Here is a 23003-nt window from a genome sequence, read left to right on the forward strand (position 1 = left end):
GGCCCAACTGGTCCATGCCGGTGTTTATGCTCCAAACAAGCCTCCTCCTTCCCTGCTTCATCTCACCCTATCAGCATAACCTTCTATGCCTTTCTCCTTCATTTGACTATCTAACTTCCCCTTAAATGCATCTGTGCTAGTTGCCTTGCGAGTTCCACATTCTCACCACTCTCTGGGTCAAAGAAGTTTCTCCTGAATTCCCGATTGGATTTATTAATGACTATCTTATATTTATGGCCCCTAGTTCTGATCTCCTCCCCACAAGTGGAAGCACCTTCTCTACATCTACCCATTGAACTCTTTCATAATCTTAAAGACCTCTATCAGGTCACCCCTCGGCCTTCAGTTAGGATGTCACGTTTTTCTTAATTCGTTCTCGGGGATGTGGGCATCGCTGGCAAGGCTGGCATTTATTGCCCATTGTTAGTTGCCCCTTGAGAAGGTGGTGGTGAGCCGCCTTCTTGAACCGCTGCAGTCCGTCTGGTGAAGGTTCTCCCACAGTGCTGTTAGGAAGGGAGTTCCAAGATTGTGACTCCAGTCTGGCTTCCCTCCAATTGCTCCATTGACCGTTCGACCTAAAGAAAACAGCCACAATCAATTTTCCCACATCTTTCTTCCCGTTTGCAATTCCTCATGGTTAATCTCCGTTGTACCATCTCCGATTGCCTCAGTCTCCTTCCACAAGGAGTAACTGTTGGCGGGAGGGTCGGTAACCAGAAGACCACAGATTGAAGATAATTGTCAAAAAGAACCAGAGGGGGAGATGAGGAGAATTTTTTCTTAACGCAGCGAGTTGTTAAGATCTGGAATGCGCTGCCTGAAAGGGCGGTGGAAGCAGATTCAATAGTAACTTTCAAAAGGGGAATTGGATAAATACTTGAAAAGGAAAAAATTTGTAGGGCTACGGGGGGGAAAGAGTTAGGGGAGAGTGGGACTAATTGGATAGCTCTTTCAAAGAGCCGGCACAGGCACAACGGGCCGAATGGCCTCCTTCTCTGCTGTAAGAATCTCGAGTGTGGAGCCCAGAGATGTGCACAGCCCTCCAACTGTGGTCTTTCCACGGTTTTAAATATAATTAAAGTTCTTTTCAAAGCCGAAATAAAAGAGAGGTGCATTTCGACGGCGTGCCACACCTCCTGCCCCCCAGCTGAACAAATTGTGTCACCAACCTGTACAAACAGGGCTGTGATTTGCCTTTAATTTGAATCTATCTCTCAAAGTTCAGCCCAAAGGGATTAGCAGCTGCGCCCAGATGAATATCCTCGCATCGGTGCTGGATTAGTTTTACCTGGTGGTTTTGGAGCATTCATTTTGTCGGGTCTGTTCCAATTGGTGTGAAGTACATAGAATTTACAGCACAGGAACAGGCCATTCGGCCCAACTGGTCTATCCCGGTGTTTATGGTCCACACAAGCCTCCTCCTCCCTCCCTACTTCATCTCACCCTATCAGCATATCCTTCTATTCCTTTCTCCCTCATTTGCTTATCTAGCTTCCCCTTAAATGTATCTCTGCTATTCACCTCAACTACTCCTTGTGGGAGCGAGTTCCACATTCCAACCACTCTCTGGGTAAAGAAGTTTCTCCTGAATTCCTTACTGGATTTATTAGTGACTGTCTTAATTACTTTGCAGGCTAGGGTTGTCCCCAGACCAGGAAATACAATGATTGTTTTAATCACGGGTGTGTCTAGTGATACGAATTTGTTTCACCTTGAGGAGTCAGTCTGTGGCTCAGTGGTTAGCATTCCTGCCTCTGAGTCAGACGGTATAGGGTTCAACTCCTGCTCCAGACAGTCCCAGTGGTGACTGGTACTCCGGCTCTGAATTCTGGGTTGACGTGCAGTGGGGACTATCGTGCCCGGTGGGTGAGGGTGCTTTCCCCCTCTCATTGTATGGGTTGTAGGAGATCATGAAACGCTCCCCCTGTCGGCTAATCGGCCGGTATAAAAATGGTTATGGCCATGTAAGAAGTGGTCCATCAGACTATAATTACTGCTATGAGTGAAAATATATGCTCACTCATGTTTATATAATATATATTCAGCTGTGGTATGGGAGGGCTGTACCCCAGCAAGGGCCTTACATGAAATGAGTTTGGAGATGCATAAAATGGTCCTTTGCTCTGGTGTCCTCTTCTGAGAAAGACAAGATAATGAATGGTAGAGAGAAGTTGGTAATACCACTTCAAATTAAACTATAGGACAAGAGGGTACAGATTGGAACTAGTCACTTTAGGACTGACATCAGGAATGGATACCTGTGTCTAGGGTAATGAAGGGAAACAGTCTGAGGTAGCATAGTGTGAATTGGTGATATCACTGGTGCAGTAGGGAGGTGGGCTTTCTGAGGGTAAAGGAGTGGTGTGGGGAGGGCTAAGGTTTGTTGTTTGGGGCCCGAATAGAGGGGGCTTTAACATAGAAAATAGGAGCACGAGTAGGCCATTTGGCCCTCCTCCGCCATTCAAAATGATCATGGCTGATCGTCTAACTCAGTACCCTGTTCCTGCTTTTCTCCCTTGATCCTTTTAGCATTGAGAAATATATCTATCTCCTTCTTGAATACATCTAATGACTTGGCCTCCACTGCCTTCTGTGGTAGAGAATTCCACAGGTTCACCACCCTCTGAGTGAAGAAATTTCTCCTCATCTCGGTTCTAAATGGTGTACCCCGTATCCTGAGACTGTGACCCCTGGTTCTGGACTCCCCAGCCATCGGGAACATCCTCCCTGCATCTAGTCCGCCTAGTCCTGTTAGAATGTTATGTTTCGATGAAATCACCTCTCACTCTTCTAAACTCTAGTGAATATAGGCCTAGTCGACCCAATCTCTCCTCATACGTCAGTCCTGCCATCCCAGGAATCAGTCTGGTAAACCTTCGTTGCACTCCCTCCATGGCAAGGACATCCTTCCTCGGATAAGGAGACCAAAACTGCACACAATACTCCAGATGTGGTCTCACCAAGGCCCTGTATAATTGCAGTAAGACATCCCTGCTCCTGTACTCAAATCCTCTTGCTCCACATACCTGGGATTCAATTGACCCCCAGCCTCAACAGCTTTTTGGGGGAGAGAGTTCCAGATTTCCACTCCCCTTTGTGTGAAGAAGTGCTTCCTGACATCACCCCTGAACGGCCTAGCTCTAATTTTAAGGTTTTGCCCCCTTGTTCTGGCCTCAACCCCACCAGAGGAAATAGTTTCTCTCTATCGACCCTCTCGAATCCTTTAATCATCTTAAACGCCTCGATTAGATGATTAAAGGAATCTTCTACACTCGAGGGAATACAAGCCTAGTCTGTGCAACCTGTCCTCGTAATTTAACCCTTTTAGCCCCGGTATTGGAAGATCTCCTTTGAAGAGAAGGGTCGCACCAAAAATAAAACACGGTCTCCTACTGTTGGCATGTTGCCCAGTGTCTCGAAACTACATTTTAAAAAATTCGTTCATGGGATGTGGGCGTCGCTGGCAATGCCAGCATTTATTGCCCATCCCTAATTGCCCTTGAGAAGGTGGTGGTGAGCCGCCTTCTTGAACCGCTGCAGTCCGTGTGGTGAAGGTTCTCCCACAGTGCTGGAGTTCCAGGATTTTGACCCAGCGACGATGAAGGAACGGCCGATATATTTCCAAGTCGGGATGGTGTGTGACTTGGAGGGGAACGTGCAGGTGGTGTTGTTCCCATGTGCCTGCTGCTCTTGTCCTTCTAGGTGGTAGAGGTCGCGGGTTTGGGAGGTGCTGTCGAAGAAGCCTTGGCGAGTTGCTGCAGTGCATCCTGTGGATGGTACACACTGCAGCCACTGTGCGCCGGTGGTGAAGGGAGTGAATGTTTAGGGTGGTGGATGGGGTGCCAATCAAGCGGGCTGCTTTGTCCTGGATGGTGTCGAGCTTCTTGAGTGTTGCTGGAGCTGCACTCATCCAGGCAAGTGGTGGGTATTCCATCACATCATTGTGTCACTAACTTCCCTTCCTCCTACAATCTACTGACTCTTAAGACCCAAACTTGGTGACACCCAATCACTACTTCCTGATTCGTCTCGTGTTTTTTTTAAACCTTGTTGTCCTCGGAATACAGGCCATGGCCCATCGCTTGGTTTCATTTAAAAAAAAATAGATATTGGCTTTGAATTCATGCTTTTTATCTTTCGATGCTTGCTCTCGAGAGTTCTTGCACTGTCCTGCGTTGGCTTTGGTCAAGGCCTCTTGCTTCCAATCACTCCACACCTCAATCTCTTAACGTTGTCCTTGCAGTCAGTCGCCCAGTATTTCGAGGAAGCCCTCCAACAAGGCTTTGGCGTGAGATACTTTATGATCAGCCAGACTCAGCGGTACAAGGTGGACCTCAACGCGGGATACCAGCAGAACATCACCTCGGGCACGAAACGAACCGTACGGAAGCGGCCTCTCTTCCAATCCACCGTCACACTCCTGCCGTACCTTAAGTGAGTCCTTCATGAGCTGAGGAGGCCAGTGTTGGTAACCAGAATCTCAGTGGCCTATTGCTGACCAAATTACTGGGTTTGATGAGAAGGACATGCTGATGGGGTTAGATGAAGGGAGGAGGCTCGTATAGAGCATAAACACCAGCATGGACCGGTTGGGCCGAATGGCCTGTTTCTGTGCTGTACATTCTATATAATTCTATGATCATGGATTGCACTCGACATTTCCCAATTGGCTGTAAACAGTTGGCTGGGGCGCTTTTCTCTAGAAAAGAGAAGGCTGAGGGGTGACCTGATCGAGGTCTTTAAGATTATGAAGGGGTTCGATAGGGTAGACGTAGAGAAGATGTTTCCACTTGTGTGACAGACCAAAACTTGGGGCCATAAATATACGATAGTCACTAATAAATCCAATAGGGAATTCAGGAGAAACTTCTTTACCCAGAGAGTGGTGAGAATGTGGAACTCGCTCCCACAAGGAGTAGTTGAGGCGAATAGCAGAGATGCATTTAAGGGGAAGCTCGATAAACACATGAGGGAGAAAGGAATAGAAGGATATGGTGATAGGGTGAGATGAAGTAGGGAGGGAGGAGGCTCGTGTGGAGCATAAACACCGGGATAGACCAGTTGGGCCGAATGGCCTGTTTCGGTGCTGTAAATTCCATGTAAAGGAACCGTTTTGGGCTAGGCTACTTGGAGAGACAGTGGATGAATTTTATCCCATCCCTTCCTCTCCGACTGTTCTAACCAGTTGCTTCCTCCATGCTAAACTCTAAGAGGACACTGAGAACTGCTCCTGGAGTCCACCAGCGCTGCCATGTAACCAACAACAGAGCAAGTCAAGCCCAGTCAACATAGGAACAGGAGGAGGCCATTCAGCCCCTCGAGCCTGTTCCGCCATTCAATCAGATCATGGCCGATTTGTATCTTAACTCCATTTACCCACCTTGGTTCCCTAACCCTTAATACCCTTACCCAACAAAAATCTATCAATCTCAGATTTGAGATTTTCAATTGACCCCCGGCCTCAACAGCTTTTGGGGGGAGAGAGTTCCAGATTCCCACTCCCCTTTGTGTGAAGAAGTGCTTCCTGACATCACCCCTGAACGGCCTGGCTCTAATTTTAAGGATATGGCCCCTTATCAGATGTCTTTCATTATGAGGAAAGATTCGCGAAACTGGGGCTCTTCTTTCATTTTAGCTAAAGAAAAGTTTAAGAGGCAATCGAATGGAGGTGTCCAAAACTGAGAGGTTTTGATAAAGTAAATTTTGCAACAAGAAAAACTGGTCTGTAAGTCGGTAACTAGAGGGCATCACATTAAGATCACCGCCAGAAGAAGGAAAGGAGACTTGACAGAATGTTTATACCGAGAGTTGCCGGGTAGGAAATATCCGACCAGGAACGGTGGAGGAAGCAGAATCCGGAATAGCTTTTAAAAGGGAAGTGGGGGAATATTTGGAAAAGAACAATTTTTAAGAGGGGAGGGGGAATGGGACTAAGTGGAGAGCTCTTTCGGGGAGAGGGCACCAGCACGATGGGCTGAATGGCCTCCTCCTGTGCTGTAGGATTCTATGCCTTCGTGTTCTGTTACGTGCCCATCCACTCTGATCTCCCTGATAGACGAGCCGCATTGACGTGGTCCTTGTGAGAACTGATTTGTTCTAAGTTATTGTAAAATGGTTGGATCAGTCAGAGGGAAAATCCTATTTCTCCCCTTGTGTTGTCCTTTAACAGTCAAAGAAAGACAGATTCTAATTTATACAGCGTCTTTGAAAACCTCAACGCTTTACAGCCAATGAAGTAATTTTGAAGTGTAGTCGCTGTTGTAATGTAGGAAACACGGCAGCCAATTCGCGCACAGCAAGATCCCACAAACAGAAATGCGATAACCACCGGATTATCTGTTTTTTAGCGATGTTGGTTGAGGGATAAATATTGGCCCCAGGACACCGGGGAGAACTCCCCCCTGCTCTTCTCTGAATAGTGGCCATGGGATCTTTTACATCCACCTCAGAGGGGCAGACGGGACCCTCGGTTTAACGTCTCATCTGAAAGATGGCACCTCTGACAATGCGGCACTCCCTCAGTACTGCACTGGAAGTATCGGTCTAAATTATGGCTCGTAGAGGCTTGGTACCAGTGGTTATGTGAGAGGGGGTTCACTATTTGGAGTGTGGGGGGAATGGGAAGACACCTGGTCCCATGCGAATCATTGCAACGAGGATGCTTTAATTCCATAGAGAATTGGCCAGCCTATGTGTGACCCTCCCTCAAACGTTCCAATAACTAACTGGGAATTGTTCCTTCAGGACGTTGTCCGGGCCGCTTGAGACGAGCTTCTCTCCATCCGATCGCACTGTGCCACCTGCTGCTGCCAACTGCGAACGGACCTACCCGGAGACCTGGATTCCCATGGACCCTAACGTAGACTTCATCAAAGTGCCCATGGCACTGGACGACAAGGCCTACAGGGTGGTGTACAACCTCTTCCACAAGACTATGCTGGAGACCAAATTCGTGATCCTGAGTATATCACGGGTGCAGAACCAATTTCTGTGGGACAAGTACACCAGGTAAGGAACAGCCGGGGTTTTAAAGTTCTCATCCTCGTGTTCATATCCCTCCGTGGCCTCACCCCCCAACTCTGTAACCTCCTCCAGCCCTACAAACCCTCCGAGATCTCTGGCCTCTTGCCCATCTCCGATTTCCATCGCTGCACCATTGGCGGGCGTGCCTACAGCTGCCTAGGCCCCAAGCTCTGGAATTCGCTCCCTAAACCTCTCCGCCTCTCTCTCCTCCTTTTTAAAACGTTCCTTAAAACCTACCTCTTTGACCAAGTTTTTGGTCACCTGTCCTAATGTCTCCTCATGTGACTCGGTGTCAGATTTTGTCTGATTGCGCTCCTGTGAAGCGCCTTGGGGACGTTTTACTAGATTAAAAGTTCTATATAAATGCAGGTTGTTATTGTCATTGGGATCGACTTTGACAAAAAGGATCAAATGCAAGGGGCAGAATAGAGGGAGCTTTACTCCACGTACCTGGGAGATCTTGATGCTGAGAGTAGATGCCAAAAACGTACAAAACTTCACCTGTCTCTTCCTTTCTTGAGCAGTGTCTGCAGTGACTCGGTGGGTAGCGCTCTTACCTCTGAGTCAGAAGGTCATAGGTTCAAATCCCACTCCAGAGACATTGTTCCCATAATCCAGGCCGACACTCCCAGTGCAGCACTGATGGAGTGCTGCACAGTCGGAGGTGCCGTCTTTCGGATGAGATGTTAAACCTAGGTCCTGTCTTAGGTGGATGTAAAAGATCCCACGGCCAGTATTGGAAGAAGAGCAGGGGAGTCCTTCCCCCGGTGTCCTGGCCAATATTTATCCCTCAACAAACACCACTATAACAGATTATCTGGTCATTATCTCATTGCTGTTTGTGGGATCTTGCTGTGCACAAATTGGTTGCTGCGTTTCCTACATTACAACAGTGACTGCACTTCAAAAATATTTAATTGGCCGGGAAGCGCTCAAACAACCAGTGAAGTGTAGGCACTATTGTAATGTAGGGCACACAGCAAGATCCCACAAACAGCAATGAGATGGTCTGTTTTAGTGATGGAGGTTGAGGGACAAACATTGGCTGAGGACACCTTCCCTGCTCTTCTTCCAATAATCCACCTGCAAGGGCAGACAGGGCCTCGGTTTAACATCTCATCCGAAAGACGGCACCTCCGACAGTGCAGCACCCCCTCAGTACTGAGCTGGGAGTGTCGGCCTAGATTTTGTGCTCAAGTCTCATGGAGTGGGACTTGAACCCACGACCTTCTGACCCAGAGGCGGGAGAGCCACAGTTGGGCCACAATCTCCTGGAGCACCCACTCCTGGTAACCAGGTACCCTTGCTGGAAAGTGGGGCCTTGGGTGAAGACTGATTTGGACTTGGCGCTGAAAGCTCTCCGTTGTTGAATGGGCCAGTTGGGTCAGGTCCATTGTCGGCCTGTCGAAGCCTGCAGGACAAGTTCCCAGGAAAGGAGTGGCTAAAATTGTGGCAGGGGTGGGGAGAGTTATCTCAAAACATGCACCTGCGCTGCTCAATGCCCGCATTTATTGCTCTCCCAAGCTATCTTCCTTTCACTTCGTAAGGCCATGCATCTCAAGGGCTTCCGGGGCAGCATAGAGCCCTGGTTTTGTCACCTCTGGGATCTGCCCCAGACAGGAACCACACTCCCAAGACTGGTAGCCCATAATCCAGGCTGACACTACCAGGGGAGTGCCGCACTGTCAGAGGTCCTGGACGAGAGGTTAAACGTAAGTAGGAAGGTGTCCTGGGCCAAAGTACTTCCCTTAACCAAAACCACCAACAAAAAATAGCTTAGCTGGCCATTCATTCTCAATTTGGTTTGTGGGATCTTGCTGTGCACACAAAATGGCTGCCATGTTCGCCCACGTAAGTGACTACTTTATTGTGCAGTGCAAATTCTTTGCCTGAGTCACGTTTTTGGGGAGTTGAGACACGTTTTAAGTGGGTGAATTGCACAAATCTATAACTTCCCTGCACCCCCACCCAGACTGTCTTAGTGAACAAATGCTCCTTGACGTGTATTTTGGCTTCAGTCCAATTGTAGGGGGAGGGGGGGGTGGGTGGTGGAGAAACAAGAGGCCATGATGCCCTCACGAGTCAAATAGCCTGCCGACCCTTACTGCCTACGAGTTGCTGGGACTCTCCGCTCTAGAAAAGAGGAGGCTGAGGGGTGACCTGATAGAGGTCTTTAAAATGATGAAAGGGTTTGATAGGGGAGACGTAGAGAAGATATTTCCACTTGTGGGGGAGACCAGAACCAGGGGTCATAAATATAAGATAGTCACTCATAAATCCAATCGGGAATTCAGGAGAAACCTCTTCACCCAGAGAGTGGTGAGAATGTGGAACTCGCTCCCACAAGGAGTAGTTGAGGTGAATAGCATCGATGCATTTAAGGGGAAGCGAGATAAACACATGAGGGAGAAAGGAATAGAAGGATATGCTGATAGGGTGAGATGAAGTAGGGAGGGAGGAGGCTCGTGTGGAGCGTAAAGTCCAGATGGGCTGAATGGCCTGTTTCTGTGCTGTACGTTCTCAAAGGGGAGGAGGAATGAGGATTATTTTTTTGTTTTCTTTCTCTCACTGGCCTCCGTTCCTTCCTCGGCAGGAAGAAGCTTTACATGGCTCGAAAGATGTCAGACCGCGAGAGGGTGTTGAACGAGAAGCACCTGTTTCACGGGACCTCCCGGCACTCGGTGGACGGCATCTGCAAGCACAACTTTGACCCGCGGGTGTCCGGCAGACACGCCACCCTCTACGGCCAGGGCAGCTACTTTGCCCGCAAGGCCAGTTACTCCCACCGCTACGCCCAGCGCTCTGAGGAGGGGGCCCACTGCATGTTCCTGTCCAAGGTCCTGGTGGGGAAGCACGCCGTGGGCAAGCCGGCCATGAGGAGGCCTCCCGCTCTCGCCCCTGGCGACCCGAGCAGCGACCTCTTCAACTCCTGCGTGGACAACCTCTACGAGCCGCATATTTTTGTGTTGTTTGAAAACGACCAGTGCTTTCCTTATTTCGTGGTGAAGTACAGAGAAGTGGAGGCCAGCGTCTCCGTGAGATGAACCTCCGCCGTCGGCGCACCGTCTGTGATCTACAGGACGCCAAGGCTTCTTCGGCAGGACCTCCCAAACCGGCGGCCTCCACTGGCTAGAAGGACAAGGGGCAGCAGGTGCATGGGAACACCATCCCCCTCCAAGTTCCCCTCCAAGTCACAAACACCACCCTGACTTGAGATATGTATTGGCTGTTCCTTCATCGTTGCTGGGTCCAAATCCTGGAACTCCCTCGCTAACAAGCACCCGTGGCAGCACCTTGACCACACGGGCCTGCAGCGGTTCAAGAAGGCCCACCTCCATCTTCTCAAGGGGCAAAGCCCCTCATTCAGCCAGGACCCTGACGACCTAGGAATCTAGTTTGTCTTTTACCCTCCCTGGCTCGTCCTTACCTTCCGCCCCCATCCCAGGGAGGTCAACGTGGTTAGGCCCAGAGCTGGTTTGGCCTTTGGTGGGCCAGCTCGAGGCTATTTTGACCGGGAATTCCAGGGCTCTTTCTTCCAGTGTTGAGGGCCCTTTCTCTCTGGGCCTCCTTAGGAACAGGAGGAGGCCGTTCAGCCCCTCGGGCCTGCTCTGCCGTTCAATTAGATCATGGCTGATCTGCGCCTCCACTTGAACCCTCCCCCAACCTGTTTTTAAAAAAGAATTTGAGTCTAAAACATTCTGAACGGCCCATCTTGGGATCTGCTAGACGAGGAAAGACCCAGGTCCACCTGGTTTGCCTTCTACCAGTCTGGTAGTCGCATGGCACAATGATAATGGGAGTTGCTGACCTATCGTAGCGATCAATCTCTTATCAATTAGTCTACAACAGACCCAGACATGAAACTCTGTGGTGGAAAGGTTTGGGAACCAGTGTCACTAGCTCTTCCCAAGCCTGCTCCAATTACCACGTCATGTCTCAAATTACTCACGTACTATATGCCCAAGGTGGTATTGGTTGGGCAGACACTTGTCCCGATGCTGCTTCGCGATCTGATCGCTTTGGTAGAGCATCCTTCCGAAACCTGGACCAAACCAGTTCTGCCGACTCCTCCTCCTTCTCCTCCCCGGGCTAAAATACTCATCTCTTCAATTGTTTTTTTTTTGGAAGCCCTGCTTGTTTCGGTTCTCTCCGAAGTTCTTTCTCTTCCCCTTGACGTGCACCGTTGCAGGATAACTAGGCCCCCACCCCCCGCCTCGAGTGGCTTCCTGTCGAGCAGCCAAGAAGCGACTCGCTCTCAATTAATTTCTCCTTTTGTTGTCCTCTTTCCCTGCTGCCCGCCTCCCCCCAAAAACATTCTGATCAGCAAACTGGACCCTCAATCAATTAATTAGAAAACCCAAATCATACGAAAAAACCGAAAGGAAACTTATCAAATTTGTCGCTATCGGCCACGCGCTCCAGCCCCTGCGGCGCCCACCGGCCGCGGAAAGCCTCGAGCGCGCCAGGAGGCACCGCCTGCTCCTCCTTCAACGGCCACCCGGGCGCGGAGGATGCCGCGGAAGAGAGGGGGACAGTCGGAGCGACCGTCCCCCACGGTGGCCGCGTCTAGCCTGGACCTGCGGACGGTCACCTCGACCAGGCCCAGGAGCAGACCCCCCCCCCCCCCCCGCCCAGGACGTCCTCGGACCTGCCCGCACCAGGCTGAGTCCATCGGTTATGCCAACTGGCCTTGGCGGTAAACCCACCCAACCCACCAGTCTTTAAAGGAGATTCTCGCTGCGACAAAAAAAAATTGGGGTTTCGATGGGAAACCCGGTTCTCGTTCCCCATTGGAGTTTGGCGGGGGCGGGGGGAGGTTAAAAAAGGCTGTTTGACTGGGTGGGGCGGTTGGAGGCAGGGAGGTCACATGATGGAACACGTCCAACCAGAGTCGAGCGGCCCCCTTTGTCGAGCGAGTCCGTTGGGTTCAGGGGACGGTGGGACTTGTATCCTTTGCCCTGAAATTGGATTCCTGCAAACTTCAGGTGATTTTGTCACGCCCAGTCGAGTGGGGACCGAGAACTCGAGACTTCTGCTGACTTCATTCTTTTGAATGTCGAATGGAAACCTGGACTAGGCCCAAATTGTCACGGTGCCGAGAGAGAGAGAGAGACACAAAGAGAGGCTGAAACTATTCTGTTCTCTTTACCTCAATGCCAGCGTTTTTGAATGGCTGCCAGAGCAATTAAGCAAGTTTGTCAGAATGTCAAACTGCAGTCTGCCCTGGGCGGTAGTAGACGTGGATACGTCAGCCTTCTCCGGAGGACCCCCCCCCCCACGCCTCTCCGTTCTTCCCTTTGGGAGAGAGCTCCCGCCCAGCACATTATGCACAGGATGATCCCAGGGGGCTTTGGTCTCCTGTGCCATGTTGAGGTAGCCCATCTGGCTGCGGGAGAGGCTCCTGTTTTTTTTTCTCTTCCTCAGTGCCCTTGGGCTAGGGATGGGAAGAATTGGCCAACAGATGTTCCAAATCCGGTTGGGAGCTGCGTGGGGGCGGGCAGGAGATTGGACTATGCTGTGATGCCTGCCGTAGTTCAATAGCTGCAACTCACTGAAGAGTCCACATCTGGACGCAAGACGCCAGCGCGACTCGGAGCCCTTTCTGAAAAGGGAGCTAAACACTAGAGGAGGTGGATGGGTATCTATCGGGCTTGCTTTCAGTAGTCATCTGCAAATGGGCAAACTCTTCCTTGAAGGGAGAGCACATCACTGGGACAGATTCAAGATATCCACTGTGCACAGTTGATTGAGTTCCTTTCAAGTCCCTTGAATGACTTGATGTTTATGGCAATGTTCCGCAGTATAGAATCTTACAGCGCAGAAAGAGGCCACTCGGCCCATTGTGCCAGTGCCAGCTCTTTGAAAGAGCTCTTCAATTAGTCCCACACCCCTGCTCTTCCCCCATTCCCCATTTCTTTTCAAGTATTTATCCAATTCCCTTTTGAATCTGCTTCCACCGCCCTTTCAGGCAGCGCATTCCAGATCATAACAACTCGCTGCGTTTAAAAAAAAATTCTCCTCATCTCCCCCTCTGGTTCTTTTTGCCAATTATCTTAAATCTGTGTCCTCTGGTTACCGACCCTCCTGCCACTGGAAACAGTTTCTCCTTATTTGCTCTATCAAAACCCTTCATGGTTTTGAACACCTCGATTAAATCGCCCCTTAACCTTCTCTGCTCGTAGGAGAACAACCCCAGTTCTTAACCAAGACTCCATCTTCCTCCTTTCCCTTTTATCCCCCCTTTTTGAGTAAAAACATTTTTGCATTCATGGCTGTTCCTCTTTCTTCTGAGTTTATGGAGATCTCAACTGAACTCCCTGGCTGGAACTGACTTGAAACAGCCAAGGTGCGATCGTCTGCCTGGCACAGCTCCGACCTGTTTAAGTCCTTTCACACGGTCTTGTAGACCGTGTGAAAGGACTGTTCAGATGTGCCCTAGATGTGATGTGGGCTTCCAAGTGCACCTCGCAAATCTGGTCCATGTGAGTAAGTTATGGGGAGCGGGAAGGCGGGGAGAGGGAGGGGGGAGAAACAGAGAGAAAAGAGAAGAGGTGAAGAGGCCCCCTCTTTAGCCTGCTTGACCTTAGTGGTGCAGCAAGAGTCAATGATGGAAGTTGTCCACGTGACCTTGTGTGCCGTTTTGAAGGCCCGTCTCTTATAAACGGAACTTGTACGAGACACGATTCTGAGCAAATTACCTGAGGGCTGCAGCTCTGCTCCTTCAGGTTTGAATGGCCTCCGTTACCCACTCTGCCAATGCACTAATTTCTGCACCTGCGATGCTACAACGACTGGGCAGTTAAGCATGGGCCTGCAGCGAAGCCTGCAAATCGGAGGCGGTGGTGTGGGGGGGGGGAAACGGGAGGAATCGTGGGTGAGACTCCTGGGTTGATGTGACTGAAGTCCTGGCCATTGGGTGTTTTTAGTTCCCTATTTATTAGAGGAGACGGGGATAGAAAATGAGACATTGTCTGGCCCTAGAAGGTGCCAGTTTTCCTATCTCGCTCAAAAATGGTCAAGGAGCTTTGAATTAATCGCCGTCCTCTCCCTTCCCAGGCTGCAATGGAAGAGCTGGTTAGCCAATCCCCCCTCCCACGTCTCTCTTGGTTCCTGTACCCAACCCCCCCTCCAACTAAGGGCGGTGCCATTACCGAACTGTAGACTCTCTCTTCACCCGAGCTAACCGGATCCTTCCACGGGAAGGTACCCAAGATGCACTGCGGTAACTAGGTCGCGATTGGCTCCTCTGTGGGCGGGGGGCAGCCTATGACGGAGCTGGGATCCAGGGAACGGTGTTAAGTCTTGACCTTCCCGTCAGAGCAGTTGCATTCTGGGTACTGTTTGTATGGTCAAGTTTTGTATATAAGATATTAGATTTTATTTATTCTGGTGTCTTAGTATTTGTACAAAAAAAATGGAAATGCATTGTAAATTTTTTTTAACAATTTGTTGTAAATAAACTTCTTTTTGATTACTGAGCTGGATGGTTTCCATGGCGACGTAGGGCTCCCAAGGCCCCATTTTAAGTCAGGAGGTTTCAGGGGCAATGTGGGATTCCACGAGGGGTTGGGGGTTTTTGTGACCTATCCTGGACCATCCCTGAGTTCCAGTATCTCCACAAACAGGAGACGGACCTTCTCAAACATGCCAAAAGCACAGAAAACCGACCCCTTAGGATACCTCACGGGACGGTGACCCCCTCACCCCAAGTCCAGAGGCAGTCGAACCGATTTTAGAATTAAACCAAGTTGGCATCGTGGAGGGAGAGGACTGAATCTGGGGGGCCTTCTCCTGGTCACGTGACTGTCTCGCTGTTCCGAACACACGACCTCCGAACCTGGCCTCTTGCTCACTCCCCGATCGACTTTGCTCCACCATTGGTGGGCCACGCCTTCAGCTGCCTGGGACCTAAGCTCTGGAATTCCTTCCCTAAAACCTCTCTGAGGAGAGGACGAATAACGCCCTTTTTGTCCCTCCTGCTGACAGCCGCGGCTCAGTGGGCCGCACCCTCTCGCCCCGATTCAGAACATCGTGGGTTCAAGTCCCACTCCAGAGACTTGAGCCCGTAATCCATGCCGTCGCTCCCAGTGCCGTACAAAGGTGCCAACTTTCAGATGAGACGTTAAACCAAGGTCCTGTCTGCCCCTCTCGGGTGGATGGAAAAGATCCCACGGCCACTATTTCGAAGAAGAGCAGGCGGAGTTCTCCCCAGTGTCTTGGGCCAATATTTATCCCTCAACCAACATCACTAAAAACAGATGATCTGGTCATTTATCACATTGCTGTTTCTGGGATCTTGCTGTGCGCAAATTGGCTGCCTCGTTTCCCTACATCACAACAGTCACTACACTTCAAAAGTTCTTCAATGGCTGTAAAACACTTTGGGACGTCCTGCGGTCATGAAAGGCGCTATATAAATGCAAGCACTTTCTGATGGCGACATTAACTCATGGTCAACTGCCTCCGTTAAGTGGCCAACCTCCATAAGGCAGCATCGGCAATTTGACCTTGGGGGGCTTCGCAGATGACCCCGCACACCCCCCTCCGTGAAAGTGCAAGAGGCGTCGTTTGTTTCTTTTAATTGTTTCTCGGGGTGTGGGCGTCGCTCAGCAAGGTCGACGTTTATTGTTGCCCCTCGAGAAGGTGGGGATGGGCCTTCTTGTCGAAGCAACCGTTTGTGCAGCTTGCTGGGGTGTTAAGGGTCGACCGCGGGGGGGCGGCTGATTGGGCCGAGCCGGGAAGCGAAGGGAGCGAGCGCCGCTCCCCTGTACGCCCACCCCCACCATCCGTCCTTCTTAATGCACGAACCTAGATGATGTCGGCGGGCTGTTCCACTACAGGGGGCATCGGATGGGCTAACACGGGACAGTAGGTGGCGATTGATGTAGGGGTGTGTCTCTCTCTCTCTCAGGGATCAGTCACCGCACTTAAGACTTGTCCGTGCAGCTGCCCTGTTTGTCATCCGAGCTCGGAGCCTCCTTGCGATTTACACTTTGTGTTTTTTTTGTGAAGGGCGGGTTAATTGCGTCAACCAGGCCCCTCCCAGCAGCCTCTAGCAGGATTGCTGGCTGACTTCTCGCCCTCTCCCTTCCCCCCCTGTCCAAGGTGAGCAGCAGGTGTCGGTGAAACTCTCTGCCGGCAGGCCACTGAGTATTTGCTGAAACCTCGGGCCTTTGTTTACTGTCTTACATCAGCTGGCTGAGAGCTGCAGGTCGGTGAGTGTCTCAGCCATGGCTAAGTGGGTAGTGCACTCTCTCGCCTCTGAGTCAGACGGTTCGGGGAGTTCAAGCCACCACTCCAGGCACATAATCCCAGGCCGACACTCCCCGGTTGCCAGTGCTGAGGGGAGCGCTGCACTGTCGGAGGTGCCGTCTTTCGGGATGAGACGTTAAACCGAGGGTCCCGTCTGCCCCTCTCCTCAGGTGGACGTAAAAAGATCCTGCTACCAATATTTCGAAGGAGAGCAAGGGGGGAGTTCTCCCCGGGGGTCCTGGGGCAGATATTTATCCCTCAACCAACACCACTCAAAAAAGTAAACATTATCTGGTCATTATCACATTGCTGTTTGTGGGATCTTGCTGTGCACAAATTGGCTGCCACGTTTCCTACATTACAGTAACCACACCTCAAAAAAAGTACTTCATTGGCTGTAAAGCGCTTTGGGACTCTCCTGTACCCCGCCCCCCTCGCACCCGCCCTTCTTAATGCACGAACCTAGATGGTGTCAGCGGGCTGTTCCACTACAGGGGGCATCGGATGGGCTAACACGGGACAGTAGGTGGGGATTGACGTCAGTGCGGGTGACTCCAAAGCCCACACACGCTGCGTTAGTTAAGTTCGAAACTGAGCCACACAGGGCAAAGGGCGGAGAGTTTCATCTCTTTGATCTTTTTTTTGCTGCAGACTAAGTGACCGAGTCTCACCAGGCCCATCCCATCGATACATCGGGAGTCACACGCCCCCAAAAGAAAACACATTCCACTGGTATCAGTAGTGCGAAAGGTTGTGCAAGTGATATTACCAATCCTCTGCAGGGAATTCCTGATTGGTTAACTCAACTTTGCAGTACAATAGGTTGCCTTATTCGCCAAGCAGGAAGTGAGCGTCTCTCACTGAGGCCCACACTGTAGGCCTCTCTGATACATCCAGTGCCATTGGGACTGATTTTCAGTCTCACTCACTCGCTCTCATCTCTCCCCCTTTTCCTCTCACTCATGCTCTGTTTCTTCCTGTTTTTCAATTTTTTGTCTCTCTCTCTCTGATCGCAATCTGTCTCTCTCTGTGCTCTCTCTTCTCCTTTATCTCTGTCTTCCACCCTTTTCTCTCTCTATATATCCCTATTTCTCTTTCCTCTTGTCTCTCTCTCCTTCACCCTCCTTCTCTCTCTATATATCCCTATTTCTCTCCCTCTTCCCTTCTCTCTCTTGCTCTCTCTCACCCTCCTTCTCTCTCTATATATCCCTATTTCTCTCTCTCTTCCCTTCTCTCTCTCTCTTCCACCCTCCTTCTCTCTCTCTCTATATATATATATATATACCTATTTCTCTCTCTTCCCTTCTCTCTCTCTCGCCCTCCTTCTCTCTCTATATATTCCTATTTCTCTTTCTCTTCCCTTCTCTCTCTCTCTCTCTCTTCCACCCTCCTTCTCTCTCTATATATCCCTATTTCTCTCTCTCTTCCCTTCTCTCTCTCTCTCTCTCTTTCACCCTCCTTCTCTCTATATATCCCTATTTCTCTCCCTCTTCCCTTCTCTCTCTCTCTCTCTTTCACCCTCCTTCTCTCTCTATATATCCCTATTTCTCTCCCTCTTTCCTTCTCTCTCTCTCTCTCTCTTTCTCACCCTCCTTCTTTCTCTCTCACTCTGTCTCCCCTCCGTCTTTTGTTTCTTGTTCTCTGTTTATCCCTCTCTCTGTCTCTTTCTCTCTGGTCAGCCATTGATTAACGGTGTCCAGATTACACTATGTGTTCGGCTAACAACAATCCTTCGATTGTAATGTCTCCATGGCGATGGCACACAAGATGATCCAGAGCACTGGTGGGGGGAAGAGGAGGAAGTGGGGAGAGGGGGGGTCGACTATCAGCTGATGGGTGTTTGCTGTACACAGTTCAATCCAGACCCATACCCATCGACCCTGAACTGAACCCAACCAGGAACGTTCCCTATCCTCAACCTGGTCAATCAAAGGACAAGCATATGGCAGGTCCCTGGTCCAGCAACACTCGAATTTAAAATTATCATTCACATCTTCAAATCCCTCCATGGCCTCACCCCCTCCCCTATATCTGTGACCTCCTCCAGCCCTACAACCCTCCGAGATCTCTGCGCTCCTCCAACTCCGGCCTCTTGCGCATCCCCCGATTTCCTTCGCTCCACCATTGGCGGCCGTGCCTTCAGCTGCCTAGGCCCTAGGCTCTGGAATTCCCTCCCTAAACCTCTCCGCCTTTCGGACGCTCCTTAAAACCTACCTCTTTGACCAAGCTTTTGGTCACCTGTCCTAATATCTCCTTAAGTGGCTCGGAGACAATTTTTGTGTCTGATTCCGTTCCTGTGAAGTGCCTTCAGATGTTTTACTACATTAAAGGCGCTATATAAATGCAGGTTGTTCTTGAATAGAAAACTTGCTGGATTCACTGAGGCCCCCCCACCCCGCAATCAATGTCCCTCTCCCTGGGCTCTCACGGTGTAAGAATTTTGGGCATTGGGTCAGGCCCCCTTTTACTCTTTTGAACTGTCGGACGATTCACCGTAAAGGGTTAACTAGTCCCTTTAAGAATTTGGACATTCACCTGGACAGTACATTTGCAAGCAAGGGTTAACTTGTCCTTGACATTACCCGTGGACATGTGGTCAATGGACAAACACAAAGTGCAGTCACTTTAAACTGACTGTTTGGACATCACTTTAAACTGACCGATTGGACATCACTTTAAACTGACTGTTTGGACATCACTTTAAACTGACCGATTGGACATCACTTTAAACTGACCGATTGGACATCATTTTAAACTGACCATTTGGACATCACTTTAAACTGACCGATTGGACATCACTTTAAACTGACCGATTGGACATCACTTTAAACTGACCATTTGGACATCACTTTAAACTGACCGATTGGACATCACTTTAAACTGACCGATTGGACATCACTTTAAACTGACCGATTGGACATCACTTTAAACTGGCCGTTTGGGCATCACTTTAAACTGACCGTTTGGGCATCACTTTAAACTGGCCGTTTGGGCATCACTTTAAACTGACCGATTGGGCATCACTTTAAACTGACCGTTTGGGCATCACTTTAAACTACAAAAGCAGCAGAGTACAGAAACGTCAACAAGGTGCGGTTTTCAATAACAACGGATAAGCACGAAAGACAAAAGCTTTCGTCGCCTTCCAGAAGCTTCTCGATGCTCACATCAAATGCAAAGGACAATCAACTGATAAGCCACCTGGCTTCACACGGAGAAGATACAGGGGATCCACATGGTTAATGAGCGGTCCAACCAACCGTCCATCGTCAATGCTACGATGGGTGAGTGGCCAAACTGGGCCTCCTCGGAACTTGGTGCACACCCTGTCAGCTAAAAAAAAAAACATTTCAAGAGAGGACCTTGCAGAAGCTTCAACGGTCAACAGTTGCAGGGGCAAACAGGTGAAAAATGACTGCAGTGTGAGCTCCTCCAACAATGAGCTTCTGAATTGGCCTCTGAGCTTTGATGCAAAGACACAGATCCTTCGATACTTTACTGAACTCGAACAAAGAGGCAAACTTTGATGAGTCAAAGAAACTTGATGCATCATTCGACACATCACCTGTTACCGCAGCGACCGACACCCTTTGTCTAGACCTCGATGGCTGCCTTGATGCTTTCTAAAGCTTGTATGCGCTACTTGCTCGCTTTGCTTCATAATTGCTTCTATACTCCTTTTTAAATCATTAAATAAAGTATGTCGCAAACCGCCAACTGTATGATCGGGTAGAGTAAGCCACGTATTGAGTGAGTTGCTTCATGCTATATGCTCCTTTTGACTCATTAAATAAATAATCACTTTGATTTATGAAACTACTGCATCAGGGTGTCTTACTTTCTCTGAACTATTGTCCAGGTCCACGAATCTCTGGGGAAAAAACCCAAATTTCCGTACAAGGCTTCATGACGATATGGGCTGGATGGCGACAGACGCAGTTTAAAGAAAGAAAGACAAATCCAGTAGCCAATTTGCGCACAGCAAAGTCCTGCGAAACGGCCACGTGATAAATGACCAGATTATGTGCTCAAGTCTCTGGAAAAGTGTGAAATAATAGAGCCGGTTTTTAATCACTGGAGGAGGATGGGCAGTTCTCACCTGGCGGGAGCCCCCGGCCCTGGTTGCTATTCTGACAGGGCGGGCTGCCCTCTCTCTGAAAGAGCTCTCCACTCACTCCTGTTCCACTGCCCTTTCCCCATTCGGCCCATTGCCCCTGTGCCCTCTTTCCGAAAGAGCTCTCCCCTTGCCAATGCTTCTTCGACTGCACCTCCCAAACCCGCGACCTCTACCACCTAGAAGGACAAGGGCAGCAGGCGCATGGGAACAACACCACCTGCACGTTCCCCTCCAAGTCACACACCATCCCGACTTGGAAATATATCGGCCGTTCCTTCATCGTCGCTGGGTCAAAATGCTGGAACTCCCTTCCTAACAGCACGGTGGGAGAACCGTCAACACACGGACTGCAGCGGTTCAAGAAGGCGGCTCACCACCACCTTCTCAAGGGCAATTAGGGATGGGCAATAAATGCCGGCCTCGCCAGCGACGCCCAGATCCCATGAATGAATTTTTTAAAAGTCCCATTCCCCATTCGGCCCATCGTGCCTGTGCTAACTCGCTGACAGAGACTTGAATCCGATTCCCCTGCCCTCTGGGGAGCAGCCACTTGACGTGGGATCGCTCCCTGGCGGAGTCAGCACCTTCAGGGGAGAGAGATTTAATACGGTCGAAGCTTTATTATTACACCCGCTGGTTTCTCAGAGGTAGATTCGGTTGGAAGGAGGTCTCCCTACGTCCTGCCCAGTCCCCTGTGACAGTCCCTCGTCCCTCCTGTGTTTTTATTTGATACATGGAGGAATCTGATCCCCTCTCAACAAGACTGTTATCCAGACAAAGGTCTCCGGTGAAATGAAAACCTGCGACAGCAAGGCTGGAAAGTCATTGGAAACTGCTGATTCGGTTACAACTTCAGGGAGGCAAATACCACCTGGGCTACGAAACAGGAGGAGGCTCCCTGTCCTGCGCTTTTATTCTCCCCTCCCCTCACCTCCCCTCCCTTCCCCTCCCCTCCCCCTCGCCCCGACCCCCCGCCCCCGCCGAAGCGGTGACTCTCACTGCCAGCTCTCTGTCGTCCCTTAACTCGCTGTTTCTTTAGTGCGACAGTGAGTGGCAGAAAAACTATCCGACCACAGTGGGCATCACGCCCGGGTCAGATTCCGTCCTCATCAGATAGCCACACACACCAACTCACACCCACTCACACCCGTACACACACTAGTTCATACCCACACACACACACCAACTCACACCCACTCACACCCGTACACACACTAGTTCATACCCACACACACACACCAACTCACACCCACTCACACCCATACACACACAATTCATACCCACACACACACACCAACTCACACCCACTCACACCTGCACACACACAATTCATACCCACACACACACCAACTTACACCTGCACACACACAATTCATACCCACACACACACACCAACTCACACCCACTCACACCCGTACACACACTAGTTCATACCCACACACACACACCAACTCACACCCACTCACACCTGCACACACACAATTCATACCCACACACACACACCAACTCACACCCACTCACACCCGTACACACACTAGTTCATACCCACACACACACACCAACTCACACCCACTCACACCCGTACACACACTAGTTCATACCCACACACACACCAACTCACACCCACTCACACCTGCACACACACAATTCATACCCACACACACACCAACTCACACCTGCACACACACCAATTCATACCCACACACACATCAACTCACACCCACTCACACCTGCACACACCAACTCACACCTGCACACACACACCAATTCATACCCACACACACACCAACTCACACCTGCACACACACCAATTCATACCCACACACACATCAACTCACACCCACTCACACCTGCACACACCAACTCACACCTGCACACACACCAATTCATACCCACACACACACCAACTCACACCTGCACACACACCAATTCATACCCACACACACACCAACTCACACCTGCACACACACCAATTCATACCCACACACACACCAACTCACACCCACTCACACCTGCACACACCAACTCACACCTGCACACACACCAATTCATACCCACACACACACACCAACTCACACACACACTCACACCCGTACACAAAACTCTTCTTCAATCAAAGCTTCTTTGACAGCTCCTGTGATTGGGTGTGTGTGTGTGGGTGTGTGTGTACGGGTGTGAGTAGGTGTGGGTGTGAGTGGGTATGTGTATGGGTGTGAGTGGGTGTGTGTACGGGGGTGCGATTGGGTGTGTGTATGGGTAAGTGTTGTGTGTACGGGTGTGAATTGGTGTGTGTGTGGGTGTGAGTGGGTATGTGTATGGGTGTGAGTGGGTGTGTGAACCTCCCAAACCCGCGACCTCTACCACCTACTCATGCCCACATACACACCCACTCACACCACACACACCCACTCACACTCATACACACACACTTACTCACACCCGTACACACACACCAACTCACACCCGTACACACACACCAACTCACACCTGCACACAAACAGCCACTCACACCCATACACACACACATCCATTCACACCTGCATGCACACACCCTCTCACACTCATACACACCCAATCACACCCATACACACACACCCAGTCACACCCACAC

The 23003-nt window shown here is 50.3% G+C and overlaps 1 protein-coding gene across 3 annotated transcripts in view; it reads left to right on the plus strand.

Moving 5' to 3' along the window:
- The window catches only part of LOC137302390 (protein mono-ADP-ribosyltransferase TIPARP-like), a 46786-nt gene extending 32285 nt beyond the window's left edge, over positions 1-14501 (plus strand). For all 3 annotated transcript variants that reach the window (XM_067972022.1, XM_067972023.1, XM_067972024.1), the window contains 3 exons: positions 4244-4434; positions 6745-7008; positions 9617-14501. In XM_067972022.1, the coding sequence (XP_067828123.1) occupies positions 4244-4434; positions 6745-7008; positions 9617-10067 (906 nt within the window). In that variant the 3' untranslated portion in view covers positions 10068-14501. The remainder of the gene's footprint in view (positions 1-4243; positions 4435-6744; positions 7009-9616) is intronic.
- Positions 14502-23003: the final 8502 nt, after the last annotated feature.

The sequence above is a fragment of the Heptranchias perlo genome, chromosome 35 (assembly GCF_035084215.1).
Source record: "Heptranchias perlo isolate sHepPer1 chromosome 35, sHepPer1.hap1, whole genome shotgun sequence".
Classification (NCBI taxonomy): domain Eukaryota; kingdom Metazoa; phylum Chordata; class Chondrichthyes; order Hexanchiformes; family Hexanchidae; genus Heptranchias; species Heptranchias perlo.